At 43.4% G+C, this 22,152-nt stretch overlaps 1 protein-coding gene across 3 annotated transcripts in view; it reads left to right on the plus strand.

Moving 5' to 3' along the window:
- The window catches only part of SMAD9 (SMAD family member 9), a 40,844-nt gene extending 19,354 nt beyond the window's left edge, over positions 1-21,490 (plus strand). For 2 of the 3 annotated variants that reach the window (XM_027677726.1, XM_027677727.1), the window contains exons 3-7: positions 615-872; positions 6,147-6,284; positions 8,112-8,333; positions 12,674-12,930; positions 17,373-21,490. In XM_027677726.1, coding sequence (XP_027533527.1) covers positions 615-872; positions 6,147-6,284; positions 8,112-8,333; positions 12,674-12,930; positions 17,373-17,516 — 1,019 coding nt within the window. In that variant the 3' untranslated portion in view covers positions 17,517-21,490. The remainder of the gene's footprint in view (positions 1-614; positions 873-6,146; positions 6,285-8,111; positions 8,334-12,673; positions 12,931-17,372) is intronic. The other variant, XM_027677728.1, reaches the window with a different exon arrangement.
- The last annotated feature ends 662 nt before the right edge of the window (positions 21,491-22,152 follow it).

Raw genomic sequence — 22,152 nt, forward strand, 5'->3', positions numbered from 1 at the left:
TGATATTGCTGCAATATTTTAATTGCCATTTATATTTCCTTTTAAAGATCTCACCATCTGGCTGGTAGCGTTTTCAAGTACCTGAGAACATTTTAAATCTGGTGTCTAGCTTCGGGTCTGTACTTCCTTTTGCCCATCTGTGACCCACCGGTAGTAAAATATGTTATGTATTGCAGAGTACTATTAGTTGTTATTAAATGTGGCTGTGAATTTGGCACATCCTGGTGATAATATTTAGCAAACTCCTGACATGGTCAGTCTTTGAAGAAGGAAAGAATAAATAATTTTGAGAGGGAGAGATGTGCCACTTGCATTTCTGTAAGAGGACTGTGTGCTCATGCTGTACCTGTGAATTTTTTGGTACTTTGCTCAAGTCAGGATTCCATATTTTGCATATGGAACTGCTGTAACTGGCTGCAAATCTGCAGAAAAAAAGTCCCAAGAATCAGCTTTTGATTCTTGATTTTGAACAGATTTGTTGCCCTTCAATGACTTATATATAGATAGCAATATTTGAGCAGCATGGAATATGCCTCTTTTTAACTTACAAAGAGATATACTTTCAAGAATGCAGTTTTAACCATTTTATTTCTTGTTGTTGTTTTTATTTTCAGTCCTGCCTCCTGTACTCGTTCCAAGACACAGTGAGTTTAACCCTCACCTCAGCCTCCTTGCCAAGTTTCGAAACACTTCTCTGCACAGTGAGCCACTGATGCCGCACAATGCCACCTATCCTGATTCTTTCCAGCATCCTCCATGCACCCCTTTTCCGTCATCACCCAGCCACATGTTTTCCCAGTCACCTAACAGCATCAGCTATCCCAACTCACCAGAAAGCTCTTCTGGACCAGGAAGTCCCTATCAGCTCACAGGTAATAATGAGCTTTTAGGCATTCTGACTGAGGCAGTGGAGGTTCTTAGCAGGACCTGGAGTCAGGTGACAGTTCTGTATGCTTCCCTCAGGCTGTAGCTGCAGATTGAACTGTTGGACAGCGTGGACTTGGAATGTGATTTCTTGTGACTGCCTCTTGTGTATTTGACTCCCAGTCCTTCTGAGGGATGCTCAAGGGACTAGGAATTGTAGTCATCCCACTCCTAGGAGCGCCTGGGTGAGATCTCATGATTACTGTAAGGAGAAAGTTGAGGAGAGAAGGAGGTGTGCTAGGCCACCTTCTGTCTAAAGCTGTCCATCCGTGCTTCCAATACAATTCATGGAAAAGAGCACTTGCAAGACCCAAGTAAGAGACCTAAGATGGTCAGAGTGGGAACCTTTAGAACCATCCATCAAGAGAGATGATAAAATGGGGAAATTGGTGTGCAGAAATATTTTTAAATGTGTGGTGATCCCACTGACTGTATAAATTAAGGTGTTTACCAATCTGGCCCAACACTTGTGGAAGCCACTAGGCACATTCCTATGACTTTGAAACGTGTTCCACAGTTCTGAGATTGGGAGGGTTATGTCACTCTGATTGTTTGTGTTGTAAACTCCTTACTTAGTACTGCTCTAATTACCTGAAAATTTAACTATGCATTTGCTGTTAATGCAACACAGCTGAGAGATAGTTTTCCTATCAAAACATGTTTCAGATTCACTTCTGCACTTTAACTTTCAAATAGTTTCAGTGATCTCAGCTTTTTCCACAAAGATGAATACAGATCAGAATCTTGTAGCTTAAAATTTTAGTATCTCAACTACAAAGTGTTTAAATGCATGTCCTTAATGACATGCCTATTTTCACTTTAAGTGCAAGGAGTTTATTTTTACAAGGTGTTTGTAGTATTTGAACTTCCTTTTAAGCTGGATACTTTCAATACAGTGTGATGTTTTTCCTTCTCTCTCCATTCATTGAATATGTCTTCATTAATTTCTTCTCTAGATCTGTATTTCAGATTAAGTCATATTTAGCAACACTGAAACATTTCATCGAGTAGTAAGACTTGTTTGTGTTCTCCTATATTTTTTCTTTCACCTCTCTGTAACCAAGCTGGATTCAGTGGAGCTGGTTCTGACAGGTAAATCAGGTCCATTCCAGCTATGTAATGACTCTGACTCGTGCATTTTAACTGAACTTGGGACCTTGCAAAGCTACTTAAAAATGGAAGTGGCTCAACCTGAGCTTCAGTATATCACAGCACATGGCATGCTGACAGCATAATTTGCCTGTGTAACAATCAGGGATGGAAGGTGTAGTGGTTTGAGCCAGGTTTTCCCCCTGAAACTAGGAAAGTGGTAACCCCCAGGGGGTGGTGACCCTTGGGGCTTGACCCAATCAGTGCTCCTGCAAAATATAAACATATCTCTGGAGACCGGAAAAGAAGCAGTGGTACTTGTTGTTGGAAGAAGAGGTGGCCATGTTGTGGTGAGCCACAAGGAGCTGGGGCTCCGGCCCCTTAGGGGGCTCTGCCCCCCCAGCCCCTGGTTGGGGGGCTGCAGGGACTCAGAACAGTGTCAGACTGGACTGAGTGCCTGTGGCTGAGAAGCTGGGGGAGTTTCTCCCCGGTAGGAGCAGTGGGAGACGCTGGGAGCAGCAGCAGAGACAGCAGCGTACCGGAGCAGTGGCAGAAGGCCAAGCAGATAAGAAGCAGCAGAAGCCGGTATGCAGCCAAGGCAGACACAGACCTGTCTGAAGAAAAGGAAAAGCAGCAGCAGAAAGAGAATCGAGACCACGGCACAGACAGAGTTCCGGGGGTAAGAACTGGATAACCAAACCCCCCAAACTCGCTAGAGACCCCTCCGAGAAAGAGGAGGGGGTGGTGGACTGAGAGGAGTCCTAAAGTGCAGTATGCACTGCTGAGAGGAGCTAGGAAGCTCATGGCCTCCTGAGAGATAAGCCAGGACGGCCGAAGGAATGTGTGTGTGTGGGGTGACCTTGCCCCCCCCCACTGCTGCCAGGCTTCAGAGAAGCTGGCAGCCATCTTTGAGTCAGAGCATGGGAGCTCTGCACAGGGGCTTGATTTCCCCTGAGGATACCAGACCGTCATGAAGACCCCGGTGCTTCGTGATATGACCATGGTGTAGCGGCCGTGTCTGGGGTTACGCAGCCCATGGAAAGACCCCTTGTTTGGAGACAGGGGCCGAGAGAGACTTGGAAACCTCCCTCGTGTGTGCTGGCAGAGAGCCAGCAACTGTTTCTGGTGGAAGAGAAGAAGAGAGCCTGCTGCCTAGAGAGGAAGACCTGCTGCTCAGAGACTGGAAGGGGTCTTTTCTTCTTCTTCTCTCCTGGACTTTTATTTGGAGGGAGAAGAGATTTGGCCCATTGTAAATATTACTGTCATGGTAGAGATAGATATAGAGTTAAGATTGTATGCAGTGTATTATAGTATTTATTTGTGTGTATAGTCATTGTAATATATTCCTTTCCCCCCATATTGAGTCTCGTGTTTTTGTCTGGAAAACCCATCTCACATGGGGTTGAGATGTGGGAGGGGGGCTAGGAATCAGAATTGGATTTAGGCTTTTTCAAACCATGACAGAAGGGTATCTAAAGCAAACTGGAGTTACATCAAGAACTTTGAGCAGGATTGCTGTGACCAAATATAGATGTCAGCTATGCTAATTTCTGCATCTCATGCAATTCTCTATACTCTCTCTCTAATCAATGGAGGAAAACAGGCACTGTCCTACAACAGGGTTCATTGCATCTTCTTTTATATGTTTAAAGTACCTGAGATACGCTGTCTCTGCGGGTGCCTATGTTTCTGTTGTGGGTATAAGGAGAGCTTATGGTGACTAGCTTAGGCATAGACATCAAAAATAGCCATATAACCACATGACTGTGTGATTATCCTCTCTTGTGGCAGCCGGTGGCAAGTTCACCATAAAGCAAGATCTTAGGGAGGCGATGGTCCTTCATCCTTGAGACCTGTCCTGCCCAACACAGCTGTGTTCTCAGCAACATGGCCTCAATACTTGTGACTGCTGCTTGTTCTAGAACAGATGTGTTAGTCACATAATCTGACCAGTGAATGTTTAAGATTGTACAGAGGCAGCGTTGATGGAAGCGTTCTAGGAGACGCAGGTGGTGGCGGTAGATGACCCATGATTCGGATCCATATAAAACAGTAGACAGCACAATGGCTCTGTAGACACTGATCTTTGTACTTTTCTTCAAGTGTTTATTATGCCAAACTCTTTTATAAAGCCTTCCAAAGGCACTATATGCCTTCGCTAACCTGTTGTCTATCTCTCCATCAATCTTACCGTCCAAGGAGATGAGGCTACCTAGGTAATTAAACTGCTGGACTGATTTGAGCTCCGATTCGCCAATGGTGATATGGGGATGGTGGAAGACTTCCTGAGGTGCAGGTTGATAGAGAACTTCTGTCTTCTTTAAGCTGACTTCCAGCCCAAAAAACTCGGCAGTGTCTGCAAAGCAGGATGTTAAACGCTGCAGAGCTACTTCTGAGCCCCGAAGAGGAGATACAAGGACTCCCTGAAACAACATCTCGGCCTTGGCCATATTGATCAACATAACTGGTCTGCTCTGGCCTCCAATCGGGAGGTCTGGAGACACACTATCTATAACGCTGCTGATGCTTTTGAGAAAGCACGCAGGATCACTCTTGAGGAGAAAAGACAACGCAGAAAGAATCGTGCCTTGCAGAATATACCACCTAAGGAGTCTTTCTGCTGTGCCTTTTGCAACCGGACGTGCCTATCTCGTATTGGCCTCTTTAGCCACAAGCATGCTTGTAACAAACGTGGGTAGAGCCCTCCCCAAATCTTCGTTCGCGAAGCCTAGTCATGATGATGGTGTGATTATATTCCTTTCTGTGACTTGTTTTCTCTTCCACTATTTCTTGGTTTTGTTTTATCATTCTAGCTTGTTGTATTTTATATGGGAGGCTTATGTCATCTATATGTTAGAAATATCATGTGGTGTATGAAATTCCTAAATCCTCAACAGTGCTTAAGTAAAATTACGTTCCTGTTCAGTACTTACTTGGAAGATTCAATGGTTGTCTTATGAGACAGTTCACAGTCATCCACCTCCAGATGAAGTTGCTCTGTTTTGAGGGCCAGCCAACAGACCCCAAACACAACAGGGAATTTCAAACTGGAACCAAATTAAACAGTGCTTAAAGAGATCCATAGTCCTACAAGCTTGTATATGGCTATAATTAGCACATAAGATCACAGAGTTTCTGTTCAAATGAACAAAGCTACATGCTTTGAGTGCTTATGCAGTGAATGTTGACATTTTTTAACTTGAAAATTAAGACCTTTTTTCTTTGGCTTTTTGAAACCTTCTGTCTTTCTTGAGAATCCCTCCTATAGAGCAACCTATTTTCTAGCTAATGTTGCTGGAAATGGAACAAATCACAAGCCGGGCAGGTTGTGAGTTGATACTTTTTCTCCTAATGTTTTCAACACATCATTGCTCTTTGACGGGAGACTGAACAAACCAGGAGAGGACAGACTTCCCTTGTAGGACAGAGGTAAAAAAAATAAATCTGGAGGGAGATTTGCCAAGTCTGATTTTAGAATGTAAATGCTTTCCATAGGCTTTTTTTATTAGACTGTGAAGAGAGCTTTCTCCCAGAGAATCATTTAAAGTTAGCTTCTGCTCTTAAATCATCTCCTTAAGTTTTAAATTCATAAGAGAAGTCTGGAACTGAAGGATCAAACTTCATTACTTTTGTAGGGTAACAACTGGTATTAAGAGAGAACTTGGCACGGGTTTAGGCCTGAGGCACTGTTGTGACTGTCCCTCTCTCAAGTGCTGCGTGTCCAACATGACAGCCCTTCCTTCCCATCTTCTCTGAACACACAATGGTCTTAATCTAGAGACTGAAGGGAGGTCAGGTTCAGATTTGTGCTGTTTCCAGCCCTTCTCTAGCTAAACAATGCCAAAGAGGTATAATATTCACCAGGAAAAGCCAATAAGGAATTTACCAACATACTGATTTAGACTTCTTTCTTTCTTTTTTTCTCTTTCTTTCTTTCTTGCTTTCTTTTTCTTTCTTTCTTTCTTTCTTTGCTTTCTTGCTTTCTTTCTTTGCTTTCCTTCCCTCCCTCCCTCCCTTTCTCTCTCTGTCTGTCTCTCTCTCTCTCTCCCTCCCTCTCCCTTCCCTTCCGTCCCCTTCCCTTCCCTCCCTCCTTCCGTTCCCTCCCTTCCCTTCCCTCTATGTCTTTCTTGCAGTGGAAACTCCACCTCCGCCCTACCACACAAGAGAACCTGCAGGAATGCACAATGGACGGTCAATGGATGCAATAGCTGAAAGTCAACTAGTGCTGTCTTTGCCCAATGGAGGTAAATCTGCCGATGGAGAACCTGAAAGTAAATAACCATTTGTACTATTTTTTACATAAAAACTGTTAAAAAAAAGAATTGTCATTTGAACAAAAGGGTTCAGTGATGTGTAATAATAGGTTTCAGGCAGTTTTGCAGTAAGGCTCTGTGCTAGACCCATCCATTACCTAACAGAATAGGTTGATGTAAGAATACTATATATTATGTGCAAAGTTACAGAGTTTAGACTCTGTATTTTGTATTTTTATTTGTATTTTTGTACTTTAACTACTTTATGTAGTTAACTACTGTACTAGTATTGCTTTACTTTTGTACTTTTAACTACTTTATGTAGTTTATTTGTATCCATGTACTATTACATTTAAAAGCTGTTAATGAAAGCAAGCACTGTTACCTACATCATAAAGATAAATATATCAAATCAAGCATGGTGGAGCAGTATAACACACAAAAGCATTATCAATATCAGAACTCATTTTTTTTTACCACCTTCAGCTCTGGGTTTCAAGTACTTTAAAGTCTTGTGGTAGGAACCTTTCTGCTACCATCTTTGTATAAATGCTACATTACTGGCTGGCTAGAAAAGAAAAGGACACGTTCTAGTTAAGTACAAAGAGATTTTTACAGAAGACCAACCTCTGTCCTCTTATGAGAATGCTTTAGTGGGAGAGGGCATGGATGGTCAGAGAAGAAGGGTCTGGGATCCTCCTTGCACCCCTCAAAATGACTTGATGTCATCTCCATCATGGTCCCTGCTACCTTTGCACTAGTACTGGCAACTAATGCCTCCACTATTCAAAGCCCATTGCTGCAGAGTACCAAGGGCAAATGGAGTTCCTCTGCTGGGTTTTACTTTGGCTTCCTGCTACTGCAAAGGAAAAATCACCATTGTTCTTTTAGTCCATCATATTGTATTCTTAAAGAAATGTAGTTTATAGAATGAAGACTGAACACTGCGCGCACACATGCACATTAAAAAACTACTGCCAGTTCTTCTGAAAAAATGAGAAGGCTGTATGTAGCATGGAACTGGAGCAGAAGGAAGATGAGGGGGATAGTCCTAATTACACAGAATGCCCAGATAATAATAAGTTATCAGACACCAATACTTTTAAATAAATTGTCAAACTACTTTAATCTCTTTATCATAGTTTACCACCCTGATCACTATCCTAGTGAATATTAGTTAGGAGTTTATTAGAGGTTATGCACAGAGGCTCTGGGGGCAGGCAGGCTTACATGCCTGTGGTGAGCAGGCAGGATAAGGTTTCCTTCTAATTTCTGTAGGAAAAATGAGGCTCAGAGATTCTGTTACATTTTTCAGTCTGTCTCTGACTTAGAAAACCTGGGCATGGGTAGATCCAAAAGAAATGACCTTGCTGACATTTCTACTTACGATCCCACATGGAAGCAGAAAGCCTGAAAGCATCTAAAAATTGGGGGTGGGGGTGGGAGGTGGGGGTAATGATTTATTACTTCTAAACTACAGAGTTTGTTATTAGGCTGAAGGCTTGCCTTAGTTTTGACTTACTTTGAGCCCATCTGTCATCCCTGGCTCCTGCTGGTGTGTAGAGCAGATGTATCCCTTACTATTTTCAGTGTATAATTTGGGCCCCAGTTCAGCAAGGAATATCAGTGTGTTAGAGTTAAGCTGGTGCATAAACTTTTGCAAGTTTAGGACTTCATTAAAAAAGTTAAGCAAGGGAAGCTGCTGTTGAGATAAAGCATGACATAAGTGACTGTTTAGATGAAGAGATGGGGGACTGAGAATGGGAGAGAAGACAGAAAACAGAGAAGGATTGTTTAAAAATATTACTGAGACCTGAGCAGCTGACTGACTTTTATCTCCTACAGACTTTCGGCCTGTTTGTTATGAGGAACCCCAACACTGGTGCTCAGTTGCCTACTATGAACTCAACAACCGCGTAGGGGAGACTTTCCAGGCTTCCTCTCGAAGCATCCTTATAGATGGATTTACAGATCCCTCAAATAACAAAAACAGGTTCTGCCTGGGTCTGCTGTCAAATGTAAACCGCAACTCTACTATAGAAAACACCAGGAGACACATAGGAAAAGGTAAGAGGAAATCCCTTCTCCTCAGGAATATTCAGAACTCAAAAGATCCACAAACCTATCTGATTTGTCAAATGTGCTTGTCTTAAAATAAAAGCTCTGAGATTATTCTGAAATAGAAGAAAAGCAGCTGATTCTTTTCTGACTGGATAACAATCAGCAGAGTAACTGCTTACAAAAGCTATTTACTTGGCCAGCGAAGAGAAAAATGTTGTTTATAGTTATGTGTTCTGATTTAGCAGTATGTATTTTCATTTTATTTATTAGAGCTTCTGGCAACTGGGAATATCGCCATTGAAATGCCACTACAAGGATAATTGCTGGTGCCTGAGGGCTGATTCTCCTCCCACCAAATAACAAAGGGAGATGGATGAAACACTTAGTAGTTGAGTTACTTAGCCGAAGAACTCTACCAGAGTTGTCTTTGTAGCTCCCCCCCCCCCCCCCCCCCCGCCGCCACTTGCTGCCACCACCAGTCTGATTCCCTGCTTTGCCGACTTTTCACCAGTAAAACTAAGGCTTCGATTCTCCCACCAGTGGTTCTCTTTGTATACTCCACTTTTGGTGTACAGTGTGCAGAATCATATGCTGCCGGTGAGAGACCACATCTGGACATGCGTGACCACACACAATCTGTCTCAGCTCACTGGGGCTGTGTAGGGCTTGATATTCTCGCAGAACTTACTGTTGTTTGTGATGGTGAGTCAGAAGCCCTGTGCCAGCCACTTCTCCATGCAGATGAAGCTTTTCATGTTCTGGTATATCCAGTCTAGACTCATTATCTTGCCAACCCAGCCTCGAACCAGTAGCTACCTGGGAATGTATTTCCCACTGGGCTAATTAACTCTAATTGTTCCACTGCTATTATCTTGTCAACCTCACCTTATTTCCCAGGCCTAGAGCAATATTTTAATTGGCTCTTGATAGTCTAGTGTTGAATGACTGAATACAAGGAAGCTCTGAGACAAATGTGATACAGTTTTTGCAAACAGCAGTGAACCTGAAGGCTGGTGCAGGAGATGTTGTGCTTTGCTCTTGCACTTTTCTCTGGCAGGGAAGGCACTTGTGTTGCAGATGCACTGTGTGAAGCCAGTGTGATGCTACAAGTGTCTGTCATAGTGGTTCATTGTGACAGGTACAAATGTGTTGTACATCTAGTTCTAACTTAGTAAATAAAGCAAAGCTTCCCTATCAGTGTAAGTTGTCAGAGGGATGTAGATGTAAGATGAGCCTGGCCCTAAAAGAATGACAAAAGATTCCAGCTGTCATTTGAGGATGTTACATCCTGTGACTTTCTGCCCCAAAAGAGGAAGAGACAGAACAAAAATAAAATTAGGGAAATGGTAATGGTCTTCATCCATTTAAATTTGAAGATCTGTCTTCATTGCTTAAAAGTCCTTTAAAGTCCTACACTAGGAATCTGCCCAAAGGAAGGGAGCAGGTTGCCCAGAAAGGAGTTTAGTGTATCAGAGATCCGTGATTTTACCGTTCTTGCCTGTTCATGTAAATCTTAAAAAAACATTTACAAGTGGAGTATAAGTGGCACCAGTCCAGGCCTGCAGAAGAGCACAGAGCAGCTCCAAAATGTGTAGTTCAAAGGCATGATGGACAGATGAAAGGTACTGAAATGGATACAATTGTCACATGTTAACAGGGGAGAAAAAAGAGTGAGTAAACAAGATTAGCTCAGTAGGATAAGGATATGTGATTGAATTGTCATCTAGTGTATCAGCGTGAAACGGTTTCCTGGAAATACCACATCAAAGGTAAAAACAATCCAGAACACAATGCAACATCTACTAGCAATTGGACCTGTTTCAGCAGTCAGACTTCAAGGACAAAAGAGGGACTTTTGATCAGTGTCAAGAAGATGTGGATGCTTGGAGACTGCTGAATTTCCAGCTTCTGCATGGAGCAATGAAATCCCACTAAAACATATGGCCCATTGATTTGGTCTTCTACAAATATGTATCTAGCAGCTTGGTTTCCTTGAGGGTGCTTTCCTCTGATGAATGAGTACTAGAAGAATAGAAATGCATACTGATATTTCATTACTGCTGTATTTACTGCTTTTAAAAAGTCCACAAGGAAAAAGCAATTTGTAGTATCTGCTTTTGGGACTAATGGTGGTTTTGTTACTATAGCAGACAGGTTGGGCAATGCCTTTGAAAGAATTAATTTTTCTCAGAAAATGGGTTACTCAATATACTTCAAAAACTCAGCCTTAAAAATTTTTCACCTTAGTACCACAAAGTGTGGTGACCCTAAATCAGTAGCCACACTTGAAGATTTGAAATGTGGTGAATTTTTATGTCCTTATTCTTCTCTCCTTACCCTCTGTTCTCACTCTATCTGATTATTTCAGAAAATTATACGGACACCATCAAGGTCCTTCCTGTTTTCAGTCCTTCCCTTTTATGCATTTCCAAGGTAAGGAAAGGAGAGTAGGTCAAGTAATAGCAGTCACAGTGTGCAGCACCCCACAGTGTCTGGCGTAGTCAGAGCGGACCTGAGGACTGGTGGAATGGAGCTGTCCCCTTGCTTGTGTTCCCAGTAGCAGCATCAGTGTGTATTTCAAGCCACACCTCTGCCACTCGCATCTCATTTGAGATCTTGTGGGTGCATAGAAGTCAAGTGATGGCTTGAAGACAGACATAAAGGTTCCTGTCTGAGTCACCCTGGAAAACTGTGGGAGAACTTATTTTTCCCACATTCCTTTCCCACTCAACCTGCTTTTCCCTGAGCCTTTCCCACTTCTGTTTAGAGGGTGGTTTTGTCCTAAGGATGTGCTGCTACCCCTTGTTGTTATGACCACAGAATGATGAACAGACTGGGAATATGTAACCAGTCTTTTTATGAAAGACACCAGGACTAAAAGTAATTTCAACTGCATTATTAAAGCATAGTTATCACTAGCTTTGGAGGCAGTCCACTGAGGCTCTGTGAAAATGTACATTTGTATGTAAGTGTTTGAATACCATACCTGGGAACAGAGAGGAGGATTTTACTTTTATTTAGTGGTGGTTTTTATGAGAACAAAGAACTGAGTTCTTCCACCTCTCTTGACCATGGGAGGGGTTCATTTCCCCTAATCCAGCCATGGGAAAGGTGACTGTCTGGGCATTTTCACAGGATGACTTGTCCCCTTTCAGGATGTGGCTTCGTGCTCGCGTTTAAGCAGGCTGAGTCCCCATTGCCACGCTTGCACTGATGATGTTCTCACTGCAAATAAATTTGGTTTGGTTTGGTTTAGTTTGGTTTGAAGTTTATTAGCTGGTTCCCAATCCTCAGCCATTGCTGCCAGCATGAAAGCAGGTGTGAGAAGAAACAGCAGGGGTGGGGAATGGGAGAGTCTTTTCAGCACCTGCACAGACTTCCATGGGGTTAAACTGGCTGTAAGCCTGCACTCTGTAGCGGATGCAATGAATCATCTGGTCACAGTGCCTCTCATCATCTATCAGCTAGGGAAGGTGTCTACAAAATTAGCTTACACAAGATCCCTAACTTTAAGGTTGCTGAATTAGGCTAAGATAAATTCTCACACCAATTTAGGTATATTTTCATGCAAGCAGATATCCTGAGGGGATCAAAGTATTTGAATGGATAGAAGTGCTTCCACCTTCATTTCCCCAAGGCACAGTCAAAATTTGAAGGTTAGTGTTGGTAAGTCACCTGGGCACTGGAAAGTTCAGAATAAAATGAGTCCTTTTCTTGCTAAAGGTCACTTGGAACAGGATCTGATGAGTCAGTCACATCATGTAAATGCAAATACTCGGTTCTGATGTGGCGGATAAAGCAAAATACAGAAAAGCTATTTTAAGTACACACTATGCTGTGTTTTAACTGTATGATGTAGGATCCTGTAGTAAAATGCCAACGTGCAGTGAAGTGGGTCTTGGTCAGCGTGCATGTTCTCAACAGAGAAAATACACTTCGATGTGTAATGTAATGCTGATTTTTCAGTTCTTGGATAGTTTTGATTCATGCTTTGTATATGCTTGACATGTGTTTGATACTTATGTATGTGTGTCCTATCATAAAATACTGTGCTATTGGGTAGAAGAAGTAAACCAAGTTTCACTGAGAAATGAAGAAAAATACCACCTTCCAAGACTTTCTTCTTCTAGACCAGTACCTCAAAATAGTGTTTATGACATTTTCCTCTTAATGTTGGTGGCCCCTTGTACAATACGTAGATATGCACACATTTTACTGTCTTCTAAAAGGTACCAGGTATCTGGAATGATCCTGGGTTTGTATGCCAAGATAAAAGACAAAATTATTGGTATAAAGTGTGTTGTGAACAATGGAGAAATGATACACATTACATTTTCTTTTTCAAGGTGTTCATCTTTACTACGTTGGCGGGGAAGTTTATGCTGAATGTGTCAGTGACAGCAGTATTTTTGTGCAAAGCCGCAACTGTAACTACCAGCATGGTTTCCACCCAGCCACTGTCTGCAAGATCCCCAGTGGCTGCAGCCTCAAGATCTTCAACAACCAGCTCTTCGCCCAGCTGCTTGCCCAGTCAGTCAATCATGGTTTTGAAGTGGTGTATGAGCTGACCAAGATGTGTACTATTCGAATGAGCTTTGTTAAAGTAAGGATTCTTTGTTTTCTCTTGCATTTCTGAAAAGGCAAATCCCATTACTTTCTAGCTCCCATCAAATCCTTTCTGAAGCAATTCAGACTGCCTCTTTTCCAGTATTGCCTTAAACTTCTAGGTGCTTACAATCATTAGTTTTGAGGTCAACCTGGAAATTTCTTAGATTCCAAAATTTGGGTATTCCATAGGCTCTCTGTGGAAAATAGGCAGAGAATGCATGGTGGAGTTCCCCCATTGATTGCACAAAAAGCTCAACTTGGGGCTTAGTAAAATGTAAATGTCTTAGGCAGTTGTGATCTCTCATATTGTTACTGGTTTGCAATAGAGTTTAATAGAGCCATAGGTCTGAAAAGAATGTCCTTATGTCTCTAGGCTAATTTACAGTCTCACCAGTACTATAGGCTGATATATATGGTCTCAGTCAAGAAACACTGGATCCTTCTTCATCTCCCACTTAGCTTGCAGGGAGTTGTTGTTTGCCATCTGCCTGATCCCTGGCTAAAGACTGTCATAATTTCTGATGACGTTCCCTCTGGCCAGCCACATGATCAGAAGGGCTTCTTGCAAGCAGAATAGAAAACCCAGAAGAATATCTGACCTTCTCTCTGTTACTTGGAAGAAACAGGAGGCCACCAAAGCCATTACTGTTTTGATGTCTTTCATATCTGAACTTCACAGTCTGACTGCTCTGTGTGATATCTATCAGTCTTTGTGGGAGTTTCTCAAATTTTCTGAATGGCCTTCTCACCAGAATGAGATCTCTTGACTCCTTTTAGCACTTAGAATTTACTTAAGTGCCTGTTGTAGCATCGAAAACCCAAAGAATGGTGGGTATGTAAAGATTGTTTGCAGATATGCTAGACTGACTTGCTATAGTGCTGCTGGGGAGAGCTGGCAGCAATGTTCAGCCTGCAAAATAGAGGAGCTGCACCATTAGAAGCCAGTTGGTCCTGCTAGGTATCATAAAAATGGCTTGTGTATGTGCCTTCGTCTTGCAGATTTGTTTCTATACAAATGACTGAACCAAGATGATTGAATTCTAAGATACTGAAAAATTGCTTGAGGCTTGAGCCCAGTTACCTTACGTTCTACAGAGCAGATGAGTTGAGCCCCACATATCTTTCTGACTTTTTCAAGCCATCCTTGGGGACCCATTTCCTTAAGTCTCTGAGAGTATTAAGAGTGCTCTGTAACTTCTCTCAGGAGTCCAAGCCAAAATCTCCATGCCCATCACCATGCTGCTGCTTTGTTCTTGTGAAGGAACTGACATCTTGTTCACACACAAACATTAGGGGGAAAAAGGAAAGCAAGAAACTTAACAAACATTTTCTTTAATTAATGGAAGACATGAATGGGCATGTTGTTTGTAAAGGCAGTGTAGCCAGTTATGCAATATTTTCATTATCTCAGCAACTTGGGGACAGTCTCTTTGATGTGTTATCTGCCTCCATGCTCAGCACGGCAGCAAAAATGGTGATGTTGATGCACTCTATATTGCTGCTGCCATATTATCACCTTGCTTTGTTCAAACCATAGCAGCTACTATAGTGCCTCAGGCACCAGAAGACCAGTGCAGGGAGTTCTTTTGAAACCTTTCCCATGACCTTTGAAAAATTGCTATGCAAATCTCATCTAGGTTCTTTGTTCCTGGCCTACAAATACCTTTTCCTGTACTCAGTCTTCTCAAAGTATTTCTCTCCCAAGGTGTGAGCCCCTGTGTGTTCAGTCTGAGGTCAGGAGTGCTGCTGGATGTTGGGTATGCAGTTGCAGATAGGGGCATGTTATCTGTCAGAGCCACACCCCAAGAGAGCCCCCAGGTGCAGGGCGATGCTGTGGCTTCTCCCCTGATTCATGTCCAGATGCTGCTGGTCACCTACAACCCACAGGATGAGCACAGCTAAAGGGCTGGAGACCCTGTCTCCTACCCCACCAATGCTTGAGCTACCAGCTGGGAGACAGCGATGGGGAGGGACCAAGACATGAGAAACTTGCCAGGACTGTGTTGTCTTCTGGAGGCAGGACATGGGACAGAGGGAGGTAAATGTCTTGTCCCCTCTGATGCCCTTTGTGTGCCCACAGAGCAGCTAGGAGCTCAGTTGTGGATGTACCATCAGTGAGAGCAGTTTCCATCCATTGAGCACTTCTGATAACCAAAGCAGAATGGCGTTGGCCCCTCTCCACAGCTGAGGCAGCCGAAGCGCAAAGGGTAGAGATGGAGAGTTTCTCCAAGCTGAGGTCCGAACCCAGCACAACCCCTCACATATTTCCCCCTTCACATAAGGGGAAGACCCAGCAGACTCGACTGTGTTCCATGGCATGAGGTAACTCAGTACTCTGGGACATGGCTGGAGCCTGGGCTGGAGAGAGCTGTTGCCCACAAGAGGCAGGAAGGGCTGGCAGGAGCAGCAGGACCCTATGGGGGTACTAGTATCCTCTTCCTACCATCTGTGCAAAACACCGTCACAGCTTTGCAAGTTGTACTCATCTTATTCCCTCATTAAGAGAGTCCGAGTTCATTTTGACTGTGGGGATAAAGGAGGCTACCTGCGACCCTAGAGTGATATACAAGGGGCCACAGGGGCCTTGTCCTCCTACTGTTTCCCCTGGCAGGGCTCCAGCCAGAGACAGCATCACTGGGAGTGTTTGGGAGTTGCCAGCAGAGGGAGATGGCCAGGCGCCTGCATGCGCTGCCAGACTCCCCCAAATCTGGCAGGTTGTACTTTCTACCTGCAATTACCATTCCTCTGGCTTTTCCATTCTGCCAGTCAGCAGAGGTGCATCGGCTCCTCTGATGCCCTTCTGGCTGTGTATCTTCATTGCACCTGAGTACTTGCAACTTCATCATCTCATTAGTGTGACGGCGCTGGCATTTTATGCAAACATTTACAGAACATCAATCTGAGGTCCTGTGAACACAGGCCCTTTCTAGCTTGATAAATGGTCTTCAGTTCAGAAAAATGCCTGTTTAGAAGTACTCTGGGCTTTTGTGGGTCCATATTTTACTCTTCTGCTTTCTTTCCCCTTTTCATCATTTAGTAGCAATGGATTTTATCCAGACCACTTATGGCATCCTGTTTCAGTGTTGATCTTAATTTTGCAGCTGAACATCTAAAGAAGTGGGCTCTAGCAGCTTCACTTGTCGGAGTTATTCAGCAGTCTACAATTTAAGTGCCTTTAGCAGGCATCATTCTTAATATATTTCCACATCCTTTTTCCATGACAAGAATACCAACCTGCATGACTAGCATAGTGATAGGTAAGACTCAGTGTCTGATCAGCATCCCACAAATGAAGATCCTCATCCTGTAGTGGGACCATGTTTTACACATTGCCCTGTGGAAATCCCAGTTCAGTTCTGCCAGTGAGACAGCTGGTGAGCTGCAAGACTTTGGGCTGTGACTCGGAGGCCTCGCGTTGCTGTGAAATCAGGCTGCCTGCTTAGGGAGCAGACACTGAGCCTGCTTGAATCATAGAATCATAGAATATGCTGAGTTGGAAGGGACCCATGAAGACCATCAAGTCCAACTCCTGGCCCTTCACAGGAGAATCATACTATGTGCCTGAAAGCGTTGTCCAAACACTTCTTGAACTCAGACAGGCTTGGTGCTGTGACCACTTCCCTGGGGTGCCTGTTCTACTGCTCAACCACCCTCTGGGTGAAAAACCTTTTGTAACCTAAACCTGTCCCTTGAGGCATGGGGACTCCTGGCTCTCTTTTCTCCCTACCAGCACCACATCCCCATCTTCTGTCAGATGCTCTGTATCCCTTGTCGCACCAAAAGAGCTGGAGAAATTACTGCAGGACTTCCCACAGCAGACAGCTGGGAACTCCTGTGGGAAAAGAGGACATGTTCAAGGATAGAAAACCTATGGAAAATATCTATACATAGGCTAGGTACGGTACATAGGAACTGCTGAAAGTTTCCAGAGGTTTAGATAAATACCTAGAACTTCTAAGGTCTCAGACTCATAGAATGCATCCTTACCAATACATGAAGCAGTGCCCAGGACCATACCCAGTTCCTGTTAAAATGTTATGAAAGAGCCTGGCCTGCTTTTTATCTGTGCCAGACAGCAGTCTGCCAGACTTTCCTGGGCATGTCTCTGGGGTGCAAATAGCAGGGACCATTCCCCATGAGCTGTTTGCAGGCAGCAAGCTTGGAAACAGGCCTTTCCATGACAGTTGTTTTCAGCACTTGGAAGTGTGAAGAGATTTTTAATTTAATACCATAGAGTAACTACATAGGTAACTGTGATAACAATGACCTCAAAAAGTAGCAAAGTTTCTAGAGAAAATTATCCCTAGGACAAAGCATTAAATCTTGAGAACTTGGGTGGTGGACTACCTGTAGTTGTGTTAGACTGTCAGCACTGGAGTTGTGATTTAATGCTTTGGTTTTCTTAAAAAAACCGCTCACTTTTTGGTCCTTTTGTAGGGCTGGGGAGCAGAGTATCATCGCCAAGATGTTACAAGCACACCCTGCTGGATTGAGATCCACCTGCATGGACCGTTGCAATGGCTGGATAAGGTGCTGACACAGATGGGCTCACCTCACAACCCCATCTCCTCAGTCTCTTAAGAATCATGTCTAGAATTTCTTGAGGATGGATGCTATTGCAGGCAGTGGCTTATAGAATTCCCAGTGAACAGAAGCTTCTATATGTAGATGTATGTAGATGTAAATATATCTATACATAGTCTACTCCCTTTTTTTTTTCATGCTGCATTTTGTGGTTTCTAGTTACTCTGATGCCAGTACAACAAGTTTAGAAATTCAGGTATAGCATATCTGTTCTCTAGTGCAAAATAAGCCAAATTCCTGCAAAAGTGTCAAACATTTCCTGTGAACATCTTCATTCCCCAGCCAAGCCAGTAAATGGTGCGAATTCTCAGCACTTCCATGTGGGTTCGGAAACCTGGCTGTAGCTGTTCCTAGTAGGTGAAATTCACCCCTCTGCAGGCAACCAAAGTCAGATCTCTATGCCATTTATATCCATTTTACATCCTAATTTCAGGTCTAAAAGAGGACCTTAGATGGTGCACAGGACTTATGCATAGAGATGACTTTTATCTAGTGAACTGAAGGACTAAATTGCAATTCCAGTCTGACTCCCTACTGCAAAGCATGATGGGACAACAAATCCTCTGAGGAGCTGAGGCACCCGCATCTCCCCTAGGATTTGGCAGGAGGAGAGAGCCCTCAGGACACACTCAGCACTGGAGCCTTATCAGAGCATTCTGGACACCTCCAAGTAATCTGTTACTGTTGACACAGTAGGGTATGGTACTGCTGCACTGAAAAGCAACAAGCTCCTAAGAAAAAAATAATTGAAATATATGCCTATGAGTTAAAAAACTAATTAACTTCCAGTGCTTTTTTGCAAAGTACATACATACTTGCATATGTATCCGGCATGTAAACTGAATCCTATCCATGATACAGTATTGATGTAGTTTGTTTTAAAGTTAGGACTGTCTGTAGGTAGAATACTGTGCTGCCCCCCTCAAAGGGGCTTGAACTGTGATTCAGAAAAGGGAAATGAAGTGTGCATTGAAGAAGCAAATAATTACTTTATCATTCTTCTTGGGATAGTCTCCATACTGGGAGCAGGAAGCCCCATGCCCACAGGATGCAAAGAGAAGGAGGTGAGAGTCAGCCACATCCATCCCCTATACTGGGCCAGTCCTTGGGATCTGACTGCATCACTCGGGTCTAACAGAGAGAGGGCTTCCCTGCCAGTCACTCACAAATGGTTTCTCGTCTTAGATACAGGTTCCATCATTTGCTGTGCTTTTGCCTTGCCTGCAGGTGATGGTGAGGCAATGTAAGCTGTGAACAAGCAAAGAGTGAATCGATGTGCAGAACCTTGTCTGTGTTCCTTCTGTAAGGGTATTGCCCATACCCTCATCCACAGAGCCAGCCTTACAAAATGCTGTTCACTTTGTAACCTTTTCTGAGGAGACAGGTAAAACTCTTAATACATTTTGATTGTCTCCATCATTTTGCTGAAAGAATCGAGTATTATTTCAAGGCATAACAGTTTACTGAAAATTGTTTTGCTTTAAGGATCAGAAAGAGTGATAACTTCTCCAATCTCATTCCTCCACGGAATACACTAGAAGTGTATTTTTTCATGAGAAAAAAAATGTTTTACAGAATGTTTCTTTTCTTCTCACACAATATCTGGTGCTACACATTTTGTTGCATAATTTGAAGAGGATGCCTGAAATCTTCAGCTATATCACATATGCAAAGGAAATAACATTCACTGGAAAGACAGTAAGTGAACTAACAGTGTTATTTCATTTCAGTGCATCTTCAGCTGCCTGCAGAATTTGCAGGACACAGAAGGATAAATTATTGTTAGGTTTGAGCAGTAATAGCAAGTTGTATATGAAATTTGTACATGCGAAGAACCCTGTTCTGTCACCATTTGACGTCAGAGGTGTCACTGTGAGATAGGAAAGTCTCTTGCAGCAATGAAATACAATGATAATATTACACAGAAATTCCAGGTGTGCCATTTACTGTTTAGCAGACTTGAGAGACATCAGTTTGGAAAAATGCATTTTCCTCAGCTCCCTCTGTCATCAGTGACCCTGTACCAAGGTACTGGTAACATGTTTTTTAGCATGTTTATTGCACCTCCAGTAGCACCTTTGCTCTGGGATGAGCACCTTTTCATGTAGTTCATTTCTTTGCTTTCTTAGCAGCTAAGGACAGAGAAAATCACCTCTCCTGTCTAGGATCTAGCTCTGTCTTTTATCCTAGGTTCTTCCTTGCCTTTTAGGCTGAAACCTCCTTCCCTTCTAATATAAGCTTTTATAGAGAGAAGACATTCCCAGCATTGTCATCTTCCTCACAGAGAGCAAAAAGGAGATGTTGTGAGGTGTATCTGCTCTTGCGCAGCTCCAGAACCTAATTTCTGCCAATGCTGAAAAATTGGCCAGTGAAGAGAAGCAGGTCCTTTTGGGACATCATTCATTTCATCATAAGACAGGCATTTCAAGTAGGTGAAACTGTACTTTGGGCATGCTTATGTTTTCCCACTGAGTATAAGGGGAACTTGTGTCACTAGCGCAAATGTGGACTGCTACACTGGGCATTCCAAAAGTAGATGAGGTGGACCCTAAGGAAGATGTGGTAGCTTTCCCAGGCTAATAACAATGCTTGCTCAGTTAAGTGTCTGTGTTGTTTGAATAAAAGTTGGTAAAATCAGAGCAGTTCTTTCTTTCCTGTATGTCTACTTTTATAGTAATCCTTATATGAATGGAATTTGGCTTCCATGCAGTCCATACATGCATCTCATTTAAGGCAGTCACCTTAATACTATCTTACTAATAAGTAAAGAGGAATCTCTGAAGCATGATTCTTCTGACCTATGTAAAACATCTGTATTAGAATGAAATGAATTTCAGCAAATATAACTATTTGTCAAAAATTGGATCAAAGCACCTGATTCTGGGCAATTGAAGCCAATGGCCATCACAGAGTTGTTAGCCTTTTAGGAAGGCTGGTATCACTGTGTCAACTATTTCTTCCTGTTTTGGTGGCCTCTGGGGACTTATCCCACCATGTGGGATGCTATGCAAACACAGAAAAGCTGACAGCTCCTTCCCAAGTGAAGGGGAGAACTCACAGAGAAGTGATAATAGTGAATGAGGAAAACAAGTATATAGGAAGATAATCCCTGCCCAGATGCAGAGATAAAAAGTAAGGTTATTAAACCATTTATTTCCCTTTCTTTTTGAACAAAGTTTCTTTTACAGGCTTCTCTAATATATGTGAATTGAACTTGGTTAAAAATTCAGGTTTCTCTTAATTTACAGCAGTGTAACTTTGTATCTCTAATGTCTCCCCATTTTGGAAGGAGATATTTGCTGCTGAAAGGTCTTCATAAACCTGTCCACCTGTAGTCAATTTAAGGCCTTTAAATGTACTCACTAAGCTTTGGAGGTAGTCTTCCTGAGAGATTTAAACCCACTTACAGGGAGACTACAATCAGTTGACCAGGGGGTGGAGCCAAGGTAGTTTCCTGGAGATTTAAACTGCTCCAGGGAGTGCAAGTGACCTGGAGTGGGCAAACAGGGATGTGGCATGTCAGTGAGGTCGTGGCATGGCAGTTCGCACAGGCAGGGGAAGCAGGAAGGGCACAGCCACCCTCCCAGCTCTCTCTGGTGGGTTGTGATGTAGGTGGGTGGCTGTGGTTTCTTTGTTTTTTCCTGCAAGTCAACTAGACCCAGCAATGGTTTACAAACGAGCAAAAGCTGCTGGTGCTGCTATCAGGGGTAGTGTGCTAACCCAGACAGAACCCCTAGAAGGATGTGGCTGTTCAGGCCTCTGGCTGCATAGAGTGTCTGAGCCTGGCATTAGTACCAGAGGACAGTGTGAGAGACGCCTGTGTACGATGTGAGCAGGTGAATGATTTGCTGTGCTTAGTGGCAGAGCTCAAGGAAGAAGTAGAGAGGCTAAGAAGTATTGGGGAGAGTGAAAGGGAAATAGGCTGGTGGAGTCATACCCTTTCCACCCCAAACGAAGTCCAGCAGGAGACAGTGAAGTCCTGCCCTTCCTGCCATCAGGCAGATAGAGCAAACCAAGTAGATGGGGGGGGGAATGGAAACCGGAGAGGTAAAAGAATCCCGTCCTGACCCCCATCACCTCCCCGGGTACCTTTAAAGAACAGGTGTGAGACCCTGGACCCAGAGAGTCAGGCAGAGGGCAGTCAAGAAGAGAATCTGTCTGGAGGGTCTCCTGGTTGCACCCCATCTACTAGATGCATCACAACCAGAGCTATAAAGAAAAAAAGAAGGGTAGTTGTAGTAGGTGACTCCCTTCTGAGGGGAATGGAAGGCCCTATATGCCGACCGGACCCATCCCCTAGGGAAGTCTGCTGCCTTCCCGGGGCCTGGGTGAGGGATATTAGTAGGAGACTCCCTGAGCTAATCTGGCCCTCTGATTATTATCCACTGCTGGTGGTCCAGGCTGGCAGTGATGACATTAATGAAAGAGGTACCAGGCTAATTAAAAAGGACTTCAATGTGCTGGGTCGATTAGTTAATGGGACAGGAGCACAGGTGGTGTTTGCCTCAGTTCCTGGAGTAGCAGGGATGAATGAGGAGAGGAGTAGGAAAACCTGTCTTATCGATAGGTGGCTAAAGGGTTGGTGCCACCAGCAGAATTTTGGTCTTTTTGACCATGGGGCAAATTCTATGGT

The sequence above is a fragment of the Neopelma chrysocephalum genome, unplaced genomic scaffold (genome assembly GCF_003984885.1).
Source record: "Neopelma chrysocephalum unplaced genomic scaffold, ASM398488v2 Primary Assembly neopelma1_43, whole genome shotgun sequence".
NCBI classification, from domain to species: Eukaryota; Metazoa; Chordata; class Aves; order Passeriformes; family Pipridae; genus Neopelma; species Neopelma chrysocephalum.